The sequence below is a fragment of the Octopus sinensis genome, linkage group LG4, assembly GCF_006345805.1.
Source record: "Octopus sinensis linkage group LG4, ASM634580v1, whole genome shotgun sequence".
In the NCBI taxonomy this organism is placed as follows: domain Eukaryota; kingdom Metazoa; phylum Mollusca; class Cephalopoda; order Octopoda; family Octopodidae; genus Octopus; species Octopus sinensis.
This window is the reverse complement of record NC_043000.1, coordinates 73,203,575-73,219,386: the sequence shown is the minus strand read 5'-3', so window position 1 is coordinate 73,219,386 and position 15,812 is coordinate 73,203,575. Positions and strand designations below refer to the sequence as shown.

At 39.3% G+C, this 15,812-nt stretch overlaps 1 protein-coding gene across 2 annotated transcripts in view; it reads left to right on the top strand.

Annotated features, from left to right (window-relative positions):
• Positions 1–2,579: 2,579 nt before the first annotated feature.
• LOC115210700 (divergent protein kinase domain 2A-like) overlaps positions 2,580–15,812 on the top strand; it is a 37,874-nt gene continuing 24,641 nt past the window's right edge. For both annotated transcript variants that reach the window (XM_029779385.2, XM_029779384.2), the window contains exon 1: positions 2,580–3,520. In XM_029779385.2, coding sequence (XP_029635245.1) covers positions 2,933–3,520 — 588 coding nt within the window. In that variant the 5' untranslated portion in view covers positions 2,580–2,932. The remainder of the gene's footprint in view (positions 3,521–15,812) is intronic.

The following is a 15,812-nucleotide window of genomic DNA, read 5'->3' as shown; positions in this document are numbered from 1 at the left end:
AAGACACTCTCAGCCTTCTTGACAATTTTGGCGATGTGTTTTGTCCAACGCAAATCACTGTCGACAATAACACCCAGGTCACGTTCACTTGAAGACTTTTTGAGACTAGTGTTGTGGAGGGAGTAGGTGGACGCTGGGTTTCTCCTCCCAAAATGCATGGTGGTACATTTGTCCACAGCCAGCTTGAGTTGCTAGTCCATGATCCACTGCTGCATTGTGTCCAGGTCTGCTTGCAATAGAGATCCATAGTGTATAGGATTTGACCTCTTTATTTCGAGGTACAGCTTGATGTCATCTGCATATTTCAGCACTGTGGCATTCTTTAAGTTGGCATCTATGTCATTAACATATGCAACAAATAAAAGGGGGCCAAGAACAGATCCCTGCAGCACACCAGAGTGCTGTCCTAGAACTGTGACAACCTCTTTTCGGCCGAAAATAAAGGACTTTAACCAGTTATAGAGTTCGTCTCTTACACCCAACGCAGAAAGCTTCACCATAAGTCTTTTGTGTGGCACAGAGTTAAAAGCCTTAGCAAAGTCCAGGTAAACAACATCCACCCAGGATCCGCGATCAGTGATTTGGGTAACATCCTCAAGAAACTCGATGAGTTGATTACAGCAGCTGGAGTTAGGAATAAATCCGAATTGTGACGGCTGGATGAGGCTGTGAGACTTCCAGAAGTTCCAGAGGGTTTCTCTGATACAGGATTCCATCAGTTTGGCGATGCAGCTGGTAAGACTGACGGGGCGATAGTTGACAGGCGATGTGCGGTCGCCTTTTTTGAACAGAGGGATGACACTGGCAGTTTTCCACTGTTCTGGAGTAACACCATTGTCAAGACAGAATTGGAAGAATAGAGAAAGTTGGCTTATACCTGACGTTCTTTATATCTTTATCTTTTATTATATTTTATTGTATTATATCCACTTATATTTATATTTATACTTTCTTGTGATCCCAACATCATTACCGTTTCCTTCTCTTCCCCTCTATTCTTCTTTTTCCTTTCCTTTCTCTTTTTTCTCATCCTCCTTATTTCCTTCCCTTATAAGAGGAATGAAACCAACTGGAATCTACCCAGCATTCACTCTATATTGAATGAGAAAACGGTATGGACGTATTTTTGGAGTCCAATAATACCCTGTACACCTATTTGATTATGAAGATTTACAAACATACTTTCTCAGTGATACTCAATTTACCTACCATTATAAATGATACCAAATTTTCTTTTAGGGACCTTTCATAATGTGATACAAGTCTTTGGTGTAGCAATTGCATGCAGCTGAATAGGATTTTAAACTATCTGTTATGTCGATTATACATTGATGTAAGAATAAGTTGTTTTATAAAGCTCGAAACACGCGTACCGCGACATCCTTTGTGTTCTGTTTTTTATTTCATTTGATACATACATACATATATATTTTAATATTCATTTATAGGCGATGTTACGGTATAAGTACCGGTGTACTTCCGGAAGTACCGGATACATTTCAAAAAGGTATTTTTTTGGCAATCTTTCGTCTCTAGTAGACCTTTCCGTCGATTTCCCTAAAAATCTTCTTTTTTTTTTACATATGGGCTTGCGGGAACTTTTGAAGTAATGAGAGCGAAAGAGACTAAGAGAAAGCGATTGTATGACGAGGGAAGTTCTTTTGAAGTTACCGTGCATGGGAAGCATTGATGTACACGTGTGTGTGTTTGATGGGGTGTGGGAGACAAAGTATGTTATGTAAGTGAAGTGCTTCTGTTAGTGTGTGTGAAGAGACAGAGAGGTAACTAAAATTTTTTACTCGGTGTATGTGTATATGTATGTATGTGTGTGTGTGTATGTATCTATGTATGTGTGTGTGTTTGTATGTATGTATGGTCGATTCAGTGTTTACATTATTTCGAGTTAAAACGAAAGATTACTTTGCCTGTTTATGTAACGGTCTACTATGTAGAAAATAATGAGGTTGACTCAATGGAATAATGACTCTCCCGTCTTTTTCTTACCATTTCACCATCGTCACATCAACAGAGACATTAAGGCTGCACAGTAGCAGTCGACAAGGCATGTATAACGATTAAATAAAAAAAAAATTTGTCTATATCTTCGATCACTGTCATTATTCCATTGAGTCAACCTCATTATTTTCTACATAGCAGACCGTTACATAAACAGGCAAAGGTAATCTTTCGTTTTAACTCGAAATAATGTAAACACTGAATCGGCCATTCATACATACATACATACACACGCACATACATACACACACATACATACACACACATACATAGATACATACACACACATACATATACACATACACCGAGTAAAAAATTTCAGTTATCTCTCTTTCACACATTACTCTGTCTCTTCACACACACTAACAGAAGCACTTCACTTACACAACATACTGTCTGTCTCCCACACCCCATCAAACACACACACACACATGTACATCAATGCATCCCCTGGACGGTAACTTCAAAAGAACTTCCCTCGTCATACAATCGCTTTCTCTTAGTCTCTTTCGCTCTCATTACTTCAAAAGTTCCCGCAAGCCCATATGTAAAAAAAAAAAGTTTTTTACGGAAAGGTGTACTAGAGACGAAAGATTGCCATTTTTTTTATATATGGACCCCCCCCCCATATATAAAAAAACCCCACTTATTTCAATGTATCCGGTACTTCCGGAAGTACACCGGTACTTATACCGTAACATCGCCCCGCACTTCTTCAATCATTATATTGTATTATCTATCTATCTGTATGTATGTATGTATATATAAATTACTGGAGCATGCTTACCAACCATCGGATAAATGAAAATATGTTTTTCTTTTTTATATATACCAAGCTATTTTTGGACTAGTGTCTTCGTATTCATTGAAATTGTAACAAAAAGATTAAGATAATCTAATAATAATAATAATAAACATGTTGCGAAAGATAATTTGCATTATAAAGAGACTTAAATTATTTCTATTAGTTACTTTATTTTTCTTGATCGCATTTAAGTTTACTATAGTTAATCATCAACTGACAGACGTTGAGTTGTGTCCTGTTTGCTACGGTGAAGACTTCTGTCGTCCGCTATTGAATGGTTCTGTCGTGCTCAACACATTATCATCATTGATGATTTTCCAGTTTGCCAATGTGAAAAACGTCTACTTTGCTCATTATAACAATAAAAGTATTGTACTTAAGAAACTTGGACATGATTTTGAAATTTATCAAGCTAGAAAAGAAATATGTCGAATTATATCGAATTCCACAAGTGACAATTGTAACGTGAAGAAGTCCTTCAAAAAACTGCTTGCTAGCCATGAGTTTGATGTGCTGGAAGCTATTCGACCGTTGCTTATGCTGTCTTCTGATTTATTTCGCTGCCCATCACAGAGACTGTACAAAAGCATTTTAAAGCATTATGTTGATAAATTGACTCTTCCAGACGATAAATCTGTTAACAATCTTCTTCATTTGATAACTACAAACATTGTTAATCCCGAACCACTCATAATGCAGGTAAGACGAGTTTTTCCTTCATCTACTACACAAACACGTTAGCATTTTGCTTTTGATGTCAAGAATCCATACGTCTTGAAAAATAAAATAAATGTTTTATGTTTCGAAAGATATAGGCATAAACAAAATTTATAATAATTTTAAAGTTTAATAATGAAAAAAAGAAGCTTCCCTGGAATAAATATCTATATACTTATAAAGAGAAAGTTTATTTGTATGTTGACCGCTAATAACACTAAATAAAATTGGTAATAAGATTTTTCGGTTAATATAAAGAATGACTCCCGTTAACGGAAACAAAAGTTTTTAAAAAAAGCCCAGCTTGCCGGCTGTTAATAACTGTGTAGAAAACAAATATATAAAAAAAAATTTGCGCAAACGAACGTGGGTTGGGAGGGGACTTTCGGAAAATTCACAAGATCCGATTTTTTCCCTCATAACTTTAAGGAAAATGAATATCTTTTGATGAAATTTTGCAGAAACACCTTTGAAACAGCATAGATTACGATTATAAAGAAATTTGTGGGGAAAATGTTTTCCGAAGGGATGGGGAGAGGATTGTCGGAAAGTTCACACGATCCGTTTTCTTCCCTCATAACTTTCAGGATCTAGTTTAGCGCTCAGTCACTAAAGCGGGTTTTTTGGGGGGGGTTTTTTTCTTACCCAATTCATGTTTTTGATGACGGAGATTCCGAATAAGCAATAAAACGCATTTTCAAAATTTTAAATTCCACCCCCAAATTTTTAATTTTTAACCTTTTTTCGAAATTCTTTTTTCAATCTAATTTCATATTTTGTATGAAAAACTTCGAAATTGATTAACACTCCCCTTGCCACCCATCCCGCTGTCTAAAAGTGAAAATGAACAACTGTTTAGTCCGTTTCCGCATGTGTAGATTTATAGTGAAACAGCAAAAGGATCACTGCATGTGAAGCTCTCGTCACGAAACTCGATATGCAAAAAATAACAGCTAAATATCTGGAGAACTTTTGTTTTTGTGTGTGCATGAATGCAACAATTTCTACAGCTTATCTGAATGAACAGAGAAAGAAGTACACAAAATGTATTTTACATACCTATCGTATACATCGGATTTTTTTTTTTTTCTGCTTTAAAAGTAAACGATTCTGATAGAAGCTTACTGTCAATTCCTTGAAGTAATCCCAACAAATTACTACAAGTTTAGTTACTGGCTCAGCACCTATGTTTGTGCTGGCACAAGTCCAGGCAAGCTTGCTTATGGAAGGCCAGCAGTCGCCCATGAATACCAGCCTCCCGTCTCAACGCCACTGATGTTATCCAAGGGAAAGGCAAAGGCTGATACAGCTTGGCACCAGTGATGTCACAACTCATTTCTACAGCTGAGTTAACTGGAGCAACGTGAAATAAAGTGTCTTACTCAAGAACACAACATGGAACCCGGTCCGGGAATCAAACTCACAACCTCGCGATCGTAAGCTCAACACTCTAACCACTGAGCCATGCAGTAGAGGTGGTAAAAAAATATGTCTTTGTAGGTTTATTGCAGGACAGCTTTGTATACAACATTTTTTGGTTTTGCCTTCAGAAGCGTAAATGAAAAGGTTGTCTGGATTGCCAACTCTGGAAAAGTCACCATGGAACTGTCCTTGTCAAAAGCAATGCATTCAAAGACCTAGTCCAACAACTTTAAGGAGCTCTTCGGTGAAACCTGTATTCACCTGCTTCTGTCTCCGCCAAAAGCTTGCAGGGATATTTATTAGTGCATTTTCCATCTGCCATGCATGAAGACGTTGCATTGAAGTACCCACACAGCCCATGAACTATATTCTTCCAAATAATGTTGTAGAGCAGGGAGTCTTCATTGGGATTTGGAAATTCCACACTTATTACTGTGTCCACGTCTAAAGGTTGAAGTTTACTTTGGAGCCATAGTAAGATGTGGACGTGAGGGAGACCCCGATTTTGCCATTCAATAGTGTAGATAAAACATTTGATAAGCCCAAAAAATTCACCACATTTAAACAAATCAATCATTTTACAAACCTTGAGATGAAAAACGCGTGCAGTGATGTCATGGCAGTCTGCTGGTTATTGTCCTGGAAGTAAGCTCATTTTGATATCCTCCCATTTGGGGTTGCAGGGCAACATTATAAAAAAGTTAGTGCAATTGTAGAGACGAACGTATGTAAGAGCATCCTGCATTGTTTCATGCATATATCTCAGGCCACCTGTGAAGGACGATGGCAAGATGACTGGATACCCTAGTTTAGTAGTGGTTGCATAGTCATTGCCATTGACCTCATCTCGAACTTTGGCATATTCATCTGCTCAGAGGTGTTTTGATTAAGGTGCATTCAAAGAAGTCAATCTGCAAGTTAAATGAATCAGCAGGTTAATGGAAGAACTTTTTTAAAATTTGGTAGAAATGGCTGAAAGGTGGGTAAATCTTATCTTATCCATACAGTACTGGTTCAGTAGTGCCCCTGCTCTATGGAGGCTGTTGAAGATGTTTGTCCTAACCACTAATCTGTAACTATAGAAGTTCATTTGGGAAACCATTTTTGTGGGGTGTGCTGGTTGGTGTGTTGAAGGCACTATGGTAGAAATTTCTGGACTGTATCCATCCTCTACATATGGAAAGAGTTGGGGATATTGAAGGGCATCATAGGCTGGATTTAATTCATTGATCTTCTGGAGGCAGGAGTCTTGCCATTCAAGGATGATATCTCTTTCCAAAAAGTTACATCAGGACTACAAAGCAAAATAGCAACCTCCTCAGTTTCAGGTCGATTGAAACAGCAGTGATGTCCCCCAATGTGAGTCCTGTCACTTCTAATAACAACTTTAAAGTTGGTATTATCAGCCCTACGTCGTTGAATGGCCATTTTAAATTGGTTGATGTACTGGCTGTGCTCATGAAGCATATCCTGTCTTAGGACTGCCATTTTTGTGCCTGGAGCAACAAGCCCTACATGCAATTTGATCACTCTCGGATCCCATGAAGTATATTTGAAGGAAATTATGCTGTAAGGCCTCTGTAGGTAGTAGTGAACCAATTAAATGGTAAGTTTGACCCTAAATTGTGAAAGTGGGATTGAAGTTTCAATAAGAAATGGGCTTTGACCAAAACTTGTCATTTGATATGCAGAATTATACCCCATATTCGGTTCATGAAATGTTGAGATTGGAGCTACTCATCAATTAGAAGGGACTTTAAGGGCTGTGAAGTGTCAGTTATTTCGGGCAGACAAACCTTTCCATTTGAACAGTATAAACCAACAGGCTCTGCCGGCCACATTTGTGCTTTACTGTGTAGACAGGTACTGGACATAGACCCAATGACAACATTTTTGTGTGCAGCATAATTTTCAGAGGTGTCATAATGGAAGGCTTTGAAAGCCCATCTATGCCTTGTAAGCTTTGATGCACCACACAGAACAGCTTTATGGTTAGCATTTGTTTGTAGTCTGGTAGTTCTTTGAATCAATGTTTCGGAAGCTATCGCAACAGTCCTAGAAACACAATTGGAAGCCTAGTGGTGAGTGCGTTGTTCATGAGTCTCTGCAGCTCTCGAGGCAGCAGTAGCCATAGCATTGCATGTTGTATGGACTGCATACTGTTGTGGTGTCTCCGCAGCCCTTGAGGCAGCAGTTACCACAGCACTGCATGTTGTACAGATTGCACATTGTTGTGGTGTCTCCACAGCATTATGTATTGTATGGAGTGCGCAATGTTGTGAGGTCTCTGCAGCCCTTGAGGCAACAGTAGTCATAGCAGTACGTGTTGTACGGACTGTGCACTTTTGTGGTGTCTCTGCAACCCTTGAGGCAGCAGTTGCCACAGCATTGCTTTTTGTAGGACTGCATGCTGTTGTGGGGCCTCCTCAGTGGTTGTGGCAGCATTCCACACTAACCAAATAGCACGTTCTTCTGGAGACTCATTTGCTCATGATGCAGCAGTGGATTGTGCATTTTTGACCCTACGGGCCACAAGTTTTTCTGCTGAGTTTGGTTGAGGTGTTTGTGAAATGAATCTGACATTGTAGGCAACCAAACTGGATAACCTGGCTATTCTCTGCTCCTCCTTTTCATTGGCTCAATGCTGCTTTGCTCTTTCTGCACCGGCCGACAATCTGCTAAGGCAATATCTTAGTTTGCTACTTAATAATGTTTGTCAGAAACATAGTCTAGTCACTACGTGCCTGTTTTAAGGTAAATTGGCAAATAAGTAATGAAGTGTATCCTCCATAGAATGAATGCAATTACTGCAACAAATAATGGTATGCAAAAACTAAAATGACAATTTAAAAATTTAATATCTATAAAAGATCCTTTAAATTAAGATGAAATACTTAATTAAAAAAGTAACAACCTCAATAAGAAAGTGGTAATCCTAACATTTAACATGATAACCCATACATAATCCAATCTGAATTCATCTAAATTAACTTCCTGTATGACAAAGAAGATGTTGTAAACTTCCAAAAATAGTGCAAAGTGAAATCCGAATGAGCCGAACGGTAATGATCAAATATGAATATGAAGTTCTTGTAAACCTCAAAAAATGCATATATCTTGTTGCAAGCAAAAAGTGCAAAGTGAAATCCAATATAGCCAAATGACTCAAGCACTGGAGTTTATCAATTTTGTACGTGCATGTGCACAATTAAATGCACATTATCGACCTTTTCGATCAATAGTGCAAAAGGTAAAAATCGCACAAACACCTGCCTTACTGTAAGAATGCTCAAAAATAATCAACTGTGGCGAACAAATATTTGTCAACTAAAATCAACTTCATTTGTTTTTCAATGTATTTCAAAGCAAAAGCATTGAAAATAAATATGGCAAAATGAAAAAAGTGAAACCACAGTTGCAATGTATGTATTGCAGAATGTGGACCATGTTTGATTTAAATATCAATAAAGTAATAATTTTTTTTTCTTTATTTGGATTGGGGGAGATGATTGAAGCAATAATATGATGTAGTTGTGGATCAAATCTGGAAGTTAAATAACTCCAACAGATTAGTAAAATAGGAAGGGAAAGAGCAAATTTAGAATCATAAGGGAAATGAATATTTTACGCTTGAAATTAAAAAAAAGCAGATATGTAAAATAATGGAGGTAAAAGGGCCTAACATTACAAATCCTGCTTTTCCCCATGGTCACCTAACGTGCAATGCTCGAATGTGGGCATTCCATGAACTGAGTCGAGTATTTAACGGCTTCATCAAGGTTGAGAACAGAGTTGACGAATTTTTAGTTGAAATACGAATGATATCATCAATGTAAAATTCTACAAAATATATGAAAATGCCTGTGTTATTTAAGAAACCCTTTTAACTAAGTTTATAAACTTTTATAAATATATATTTTTCAAATGCATTTGATGTTTTAGCAACATTTCAACGATCAATATTAGATAAATATTCAATGATGAATATCTAATCACATGAACTCTGCATCATAATAAGTTGTTTACATTTGAAAATTTCTAAACACAGTCCTCAGATTAGTTATTTCCTAATTCAAGACCAGAAAATATACTTACTTTTCCCTGAAGATACCCGGCAATATATCGTTTACTACATGTATATTCGTTCGAATGTTGATGATTCAAACATACTGTTGGATTGAAATATATGTAGGATTTTTTCCGGATATTTCTTGTTGATATGGTTTCTTTTATCCTTATTCTTATAGGTATCACTTTTACTTTGCATTACTTTTCCATTGTGATATAAATAAAATGAACCAAGTATCTATTATATTTTTTCTTCATTTTCTTTTATTAACTTTATAATTTATTAGACTGTTAACACATATATATTGAGGAACTTTCTTTCAATATATTTGATAAAAACCAGTTGATATCTGGATTGTTATTAACAATCCCTTAAGAGGAAATTACATCCTCAAAATGTGAATATATCTATATATCTACATATATATGTGTGTTTATTAGTGTATATTAGACTATTTTCCTTAGCCATTGCGCGGTGATTGCCATAAGCTTCAAGCTTACATAAAAATACCATTATTATTATTTACAGGATTATAAAATAACAAAACCATTCGCACCAAAAGCATATATTGGAAGTTTGTTTACATAAAAACTAATATAGTTCTTAAATTTGACAGAAGGAGGAAGGCTGGTTCACTGGTGTAAAAGTCACACACTTAGTCGTGTTAACAAAGGGATGTGGGTTCAAGTCCCACGCAAATAGGAAAGTCTTTTTTCTGTCGAGGGCTTATATGCCCCATTATTAGACTAGTTTCCTTAGTCATTGCACGGTGATTGCCATAAGCTTTAAGCTTATATAAAAATACCATTATATATATATGTATGTATATATATGTAATGTATATATGTATATATATATATACACACATATATATACGTATGTAATGTATATGTATATATATATATATATATGTATATATATGTGTGTGTGTGTATCATATGTAAGCCTAAATCCAAAGAAAGAAGCTCATTCTAAGTTATAGAGCAGTATATATTAAAGTTAGGTGTATCATCAGATCCCAAAACCTGTTGGCTAAAGGCCTCTCGAACGAGTGGTCTCTCTAGAGTATGGAGGAGTAAAGGACTCTGTTAGTCAATGCCAACAAAAGGGATTGTCTCCCCTTTGATATCGATCACTGATGTCAACAAAGGGGATTGTATCTCTTTGGCTATTAATCACCAATGACCCTCTTATCCCGTGTGTTCTAATAGGGTAGCAGGAAATTTCTGAGATGTAAGCATGGTCCGAAGACCTCCATTCTGGAGTTCAGTCTGTTCCCTAGGTCGAGAGAGTCCTTTAGGATCCTCACCCATTCCGCTATGCATAATTTACAGCAATTGGTCCTATTAATGTAGCGGCCTGGATTTTCTAGGATTCCCCATGGTATTGTGTATGGAATCCCATCGTCTATCAGCTGCCATACATGGCTTGCTAATGACATGACAAATCTCCTCTCCAGTATCCTGAAGGAGGATCTGTGGTTGGACGGGTATTGTTTGAATGAGTTGCCGGAACAACTGATGTTGGTGTTGGCACTGCTGATTTTGGTGTTATTGGAGGTGGCAATGGTGTTGGTGTTGCCACTACTGGTGTTGGTAAAGATGCCTTTGTTGTTATTACGGCCATTGCCATTGATGAAAGTGCTGTCATTGCTGTTGTAAATGCCATTGGCTATGTCTCTGCTGCTATTTCCCTTACGGACACTGCTGTTGCTGCCGTCACTGTTATTGTTGTTATCACTGGGAATCGTACTGACACTGTTGCTATTGAAACTATTAAGCTTGCTGCTGTAGCCGTAGTCATTAGGGAAGCTGCTGCTGTCATTTCTGTCGTTGATATTGTTATTGTTGCTATCGCTGTTGATGGTGCTGTTGGTTCTGTCCACATTTTGCTGCTACTATGGTCACTGTTAGGGTAGCTGCTGATTTTGCTGCTGCTGCTACAGTTGGCCAGTACCTTGGCTTCATAGATGACTCCCTTGGTTTTTCAGTGGCCTCCTCACTGGGCATCTGTTGCATGAAGAGCCTGCCTCTGCTCATGGTCTAGAGATGCTAATTAGAATGCTCTTAATATTGGGGGCACAGCTAAAAGAGACCCTAAGGTTGTGCCTGCTGAAAATGCATCTGTATCTATGTGAACTAATGAAATGTTTATTAACTTAAAGAATATCCTACCTACAGATGTTTTCACATTGAGAAGGGAGGGGTGGCTAACTAAATGATATTTCTGTGGCACTTCCTTCTATGGATGTTGGGGCCCAGCATGTAGTTGATGTGGTCCCTAAATCTGCTAGCAGCTAGACCCTCGTTATAGTTGTGAGCTGCTGCATCAAAAATCTCTTGGCTAGAGGACACATTTGTGTTGGGATATTCTTTTTTTAATTTCATTAGCTGTCCCCATGTTTTATCTCTATTTATGTTATGACTTTTTCACTTTTACTCTGTTTATTTCAGCCTCGCCTCGTATTACATATTATGTATAATTCATTAGTTATTGTTGTCTCTCTCATGGCCTGTGTTAAATATATTTATAATCCTATGGATTGTCCCCCTAATTTTATCGATCAGCCTCACGTCTCGTTAAATATAGAATAAATATTTATAATTTTATAGCTCCTTATTTTATATAAGTTTTTCCTTCCCCACTCACACATGGCTGCTAGTTTTCGCGGGTTCGCCCGCCCTCCCACCCCCTCCACCGTTACACCCCCTCCACCGTTACACCCCCTCCACCGTTACAGGAAGTTCTAAATTTTCTCATCCTTGTTGTCTCCCATGTACACTTCAAATTCTTATGCCACCCCCACCGCTACAGGAAGTCCTAAATTTTCTCATCCTTGTTGTCTCCCATGTACACTTCAAAGTCTTACGCCACCCACACCTCCTTCCATAAAAGGTAGTGGTCATTCATTGCAAGATATGTTAGTGTAGCGTATGCGGTTTGAACTTGAGTTTTATTGTTTGTCTATGAATCCTGCCAAACGCGAGTTTTCTTTTGAGGTTCATGATGCTACTAGGGCCAATACCTCCCACTCCCTCAGGGTTGGCACCCTCAACGTTGGCACACTGAAAGGCAGATCTGGCGAGATCGTTGAATTGCTTGAACGGAGGTGTGTCGATATATGCTGTATTCAAGAAGTGAGGTGGAGAGGAGATTCTGCTAGGTTCCTAACAGGTAAAGGACAGAGGTACAAGATTTTCTGGGCTGGGAATACTGAAGGGGTCGGGGGTGTGGGTATACTTATCGCCGAAAAATGGGTAGATAAGGTAATCGAGGTAGTCAGAGTATGTGACAGAATACTGAAAATTAGATTAGTGCTCCATCATAGTTTAGCAACTATTATATCGGCCTATGCCCCTCAGCCAGGGCTACCCGATGGACAGAAAGACCGTTTCTATGACACCCTACTGCAGACCACCTCATTGACGAACGACAGGGACCTTCTCTTTGTGGCTGGTGACTTCAATGGGCATGTTGGACAATATGCTGGGGGCTTCCATGGCGTACATGGAGGCTACGGTTATGGTTCCCGCAACGAGGAGGGAACCAGGCTGCTGGAGTTCTGTGATGCGAAGTCTTATGGTTTGCAACACTAACTTCAGGAAACTGACAAGCCACTTGGTCACCTACCGATCGGGCCGGCATACTAGCCAAATCGACTACATCCTTGCCAGAAAAAGGGCAAGATGGCTGCTTATAAATGCCAAAACCTTCCCAGGCGAAGAATGTACCCCACAACATAGACTGGTAGTTAGTGACTTTAGGATCAGGACTAAGAGGACGACTAGAAGACGACCAGCATGGAGAAGAGGGGTCTGGAAGCTTAAAGACCCTGCAAATGGACAGAGATTTAGAGACATGTTATTTGAAGCCTTCAACACATGGGGTAGAAGATAAGTGGACGCTTCTAAGGGACAACCTGCTGAAAGCCACTGACCAGATCTGTGGCTGGTGCAAAGTCCCCTCAAGACCCAAAATAACGTAGTGGTGGAACAATATTGTTGACAGGGCTATTAGACAAAAGAAACAGGCTTGGAAGGACTGGAAGAACGGTGGTAGCAGGGAAGTGTATCAGACTGCCAGAAGGGAAGCTAGGAGGCAGGTGTATTTAGCCAGAGGGGAAGCAGATAAGAAAAAATTTGCCAATGTTCTGCGCCGTGAGGATGAAAGGCTTGAGGTATTTCGTATTGCAAGACAGTGTGTGAGAGAGAATCGTGATGTGGTAGGAGAGAAATGTGTTCGCAAGGATGATGGCTCACTTGCGCTAAATGAGGATGCAAAGAGAGAAGTTTGGAGACACCACTATGAAAGGTTGCTGAATAAAGAAAATGAATGGGATAAAGAGAGTCTGCCGAATGTCGACCCAACAGAGGGACCAGCTATCTGAGTTGACAGTTCCTTGGTAGCTAAGGCAATTAGAAGCATGAAGACAGGGAAAGCCCCAGGTCCATCAGGAATCACTGCAGAGATGCTCAAAATATTTGGTAGTGTCGGCTATAGCCTAGTCACCCATATAGTTAATCAGGTGATACACGAAGGAGTCATACCCAATGGCTGGTGTAGCAGCATAATAGTCAACTGCTACAAAGGTAAAGGTGACGCCCTAGATACAAATAACTACAGAGGTATCAAGCTATTGGATCAGGTAATGAAGTTTATGGAGAGGGTCATAGCTCAACTAATTAGAGAGAGAGTTAGTTTAGATGAGATGCAGTTTGGGTTTGGGCCAGGGAAAAGTGCTACTGATGCTATATTCCTGGTAAGACAGCTGCAGGAGAAATACCTAGCCAAAGACAAGCCCCTGTACCTGGCTTTTGTTGATATGGAGAAAGCCTTCGACAGGGTCCCCCGATCCCTTATCTGGTGGTCAATGAGGAAACTAGGGATAGATGAATGGTTAGTGAGAGCTGTGCGAGCCATGTACAGAGACGCTGCTAGTAAGGTGAGGGTTGGCAACGAGTACAGTGAAGAATTCCGGGTAGAGGTTGGGGTCCACCAAGGTTCAGTCCTTAGTCCCCTCCTATTTATCATAGTCCTCCAGGCAATAACGGAGGAATTCAAGACAGGATGCCCCTGGGAGCTCCTCTATGCTGATGACCTTGCTCTAATTGCTGAGTCTCTATCAGAACTGGAGGAGAAGTTTCAGGTGTGGAAGCAAGGTTTAGAATCAACCTAGCCAAAACCAAAGTCCTAAGTAGGAAGGTAGACCAATCACAAACGCCTTCAGGTAGATGGCCCTACTCGATCTGTAAAAAAGGCGTAGGTAGAAACTCTATAAGGTGCACCAAGTGTAAGCTATGGACACATAAGAGGTGTAGTAATGTCAAAGGAAGACTAACTAGGAAAATAGTTTTTATCTGTGGCAGATGCTCAGGAGCAATAAACTCTGAAAATATGCAGAGACCAACTTCTACCACGTTCCAGGGAGAAAAACTAGAAGTAGTTGTTAGCTTCCGCTACCTAGGTGACCAAGTCAGTTGCGGGAGTGGGTGTGCTGAAAGTGTAACTACTAGAGTAAGAATAGCCTGGGCAAAGTTTAGAGAGCTCTTACCCCTGCTGGTGACAAAAGGCCTCTCGCTCAGAGTAAAAGGCAGACTGTATGATGCATGTGTACGTACAGCCATGCTACATGGTAGTGAAACATGGGCTGTGACTGCTGAGGATTTGCGTAAGCTCGCAAGAAATGAAGCCAGTATGCTCCAATGGATGTGTAATGTCAGTGTTCATAATCGATAGAGTATAAGTACCATGAGAGAAAAGTTGGACCTAAGAAGCATCAGTTGTGGTGTGCAAGAGAGACGTTTGCGCTGGTATGGTCATGTGACGAGAATGGCTGAAGATAGTTGTGTGCAAAAGTGCCACACCCTAGCAGTTGAGGGAACCTGTGGAAGAGGTAGACCCAGGAAAACATGGGACGAGGTGGTGAAGCACGACCTTCAAGCTTTAGGTCTCACCAAGGAAATGACTAGAGACCGAGACCTATGAAAGTATGTTGTGCGTGAGAAGACCCGGCAAGACTAGTGAGAACATAACCTGTGGCCTACATACCTTTCCTTCTTGGGACACAAAACTCCACTTGTGAAGACCCGTTGAGACAAGTGAAAATCAAAATCAAATCAAAAATCAAAATCAAACCAAATCAAATCAGATATCAGAAAGCAGAACCAAAATCGAAGTCGATCAACATCAATGGAAATTGCAGCTGTGGTTAAGCGAACCATCCGATCGTGGCTGTTGCCAGCACCGCCCCAACTGGCCTCCGTGCTGGTAGCACGTAAAAGCACCATCCGTTCGTGGCCGTTGCCAGCCTCGCCCGGCCCCCGTGCCGGTGGCACGTAAAAGCACCATCTGTTTGTGGCCATTTGCCAGCTCCGTCTGGCACCTGTGCGGGTGGCACATAAAAAGCACCCACTACACTCACGGAGTGGTTGGCTATATTATTTTTATCTTTATTTAGTTTGTTATATTGTCTTTTACTTATTTTTACTGTTAGATTTATTATTAGTTTTATTAGGAATACTTGTTATATTATTATTATTACTATTATTATTATTATCATTATTATTATTATTATTATTAATATTATTATTATTAATGTGCTCATAATAACTAAAGAATTTTATATTAGAATTGTATTTTGCTTGTTTTAAAGCTTTATTATAACATGGGGTATGTTTATTAAAAGTGTCATAATCAGAGAGTACACCCTTAATTTGAGTATTATAGGTAGAGCCCACACCTAAAATATTAGGAATAAAATGTATTTATTATGCATAACTGTCT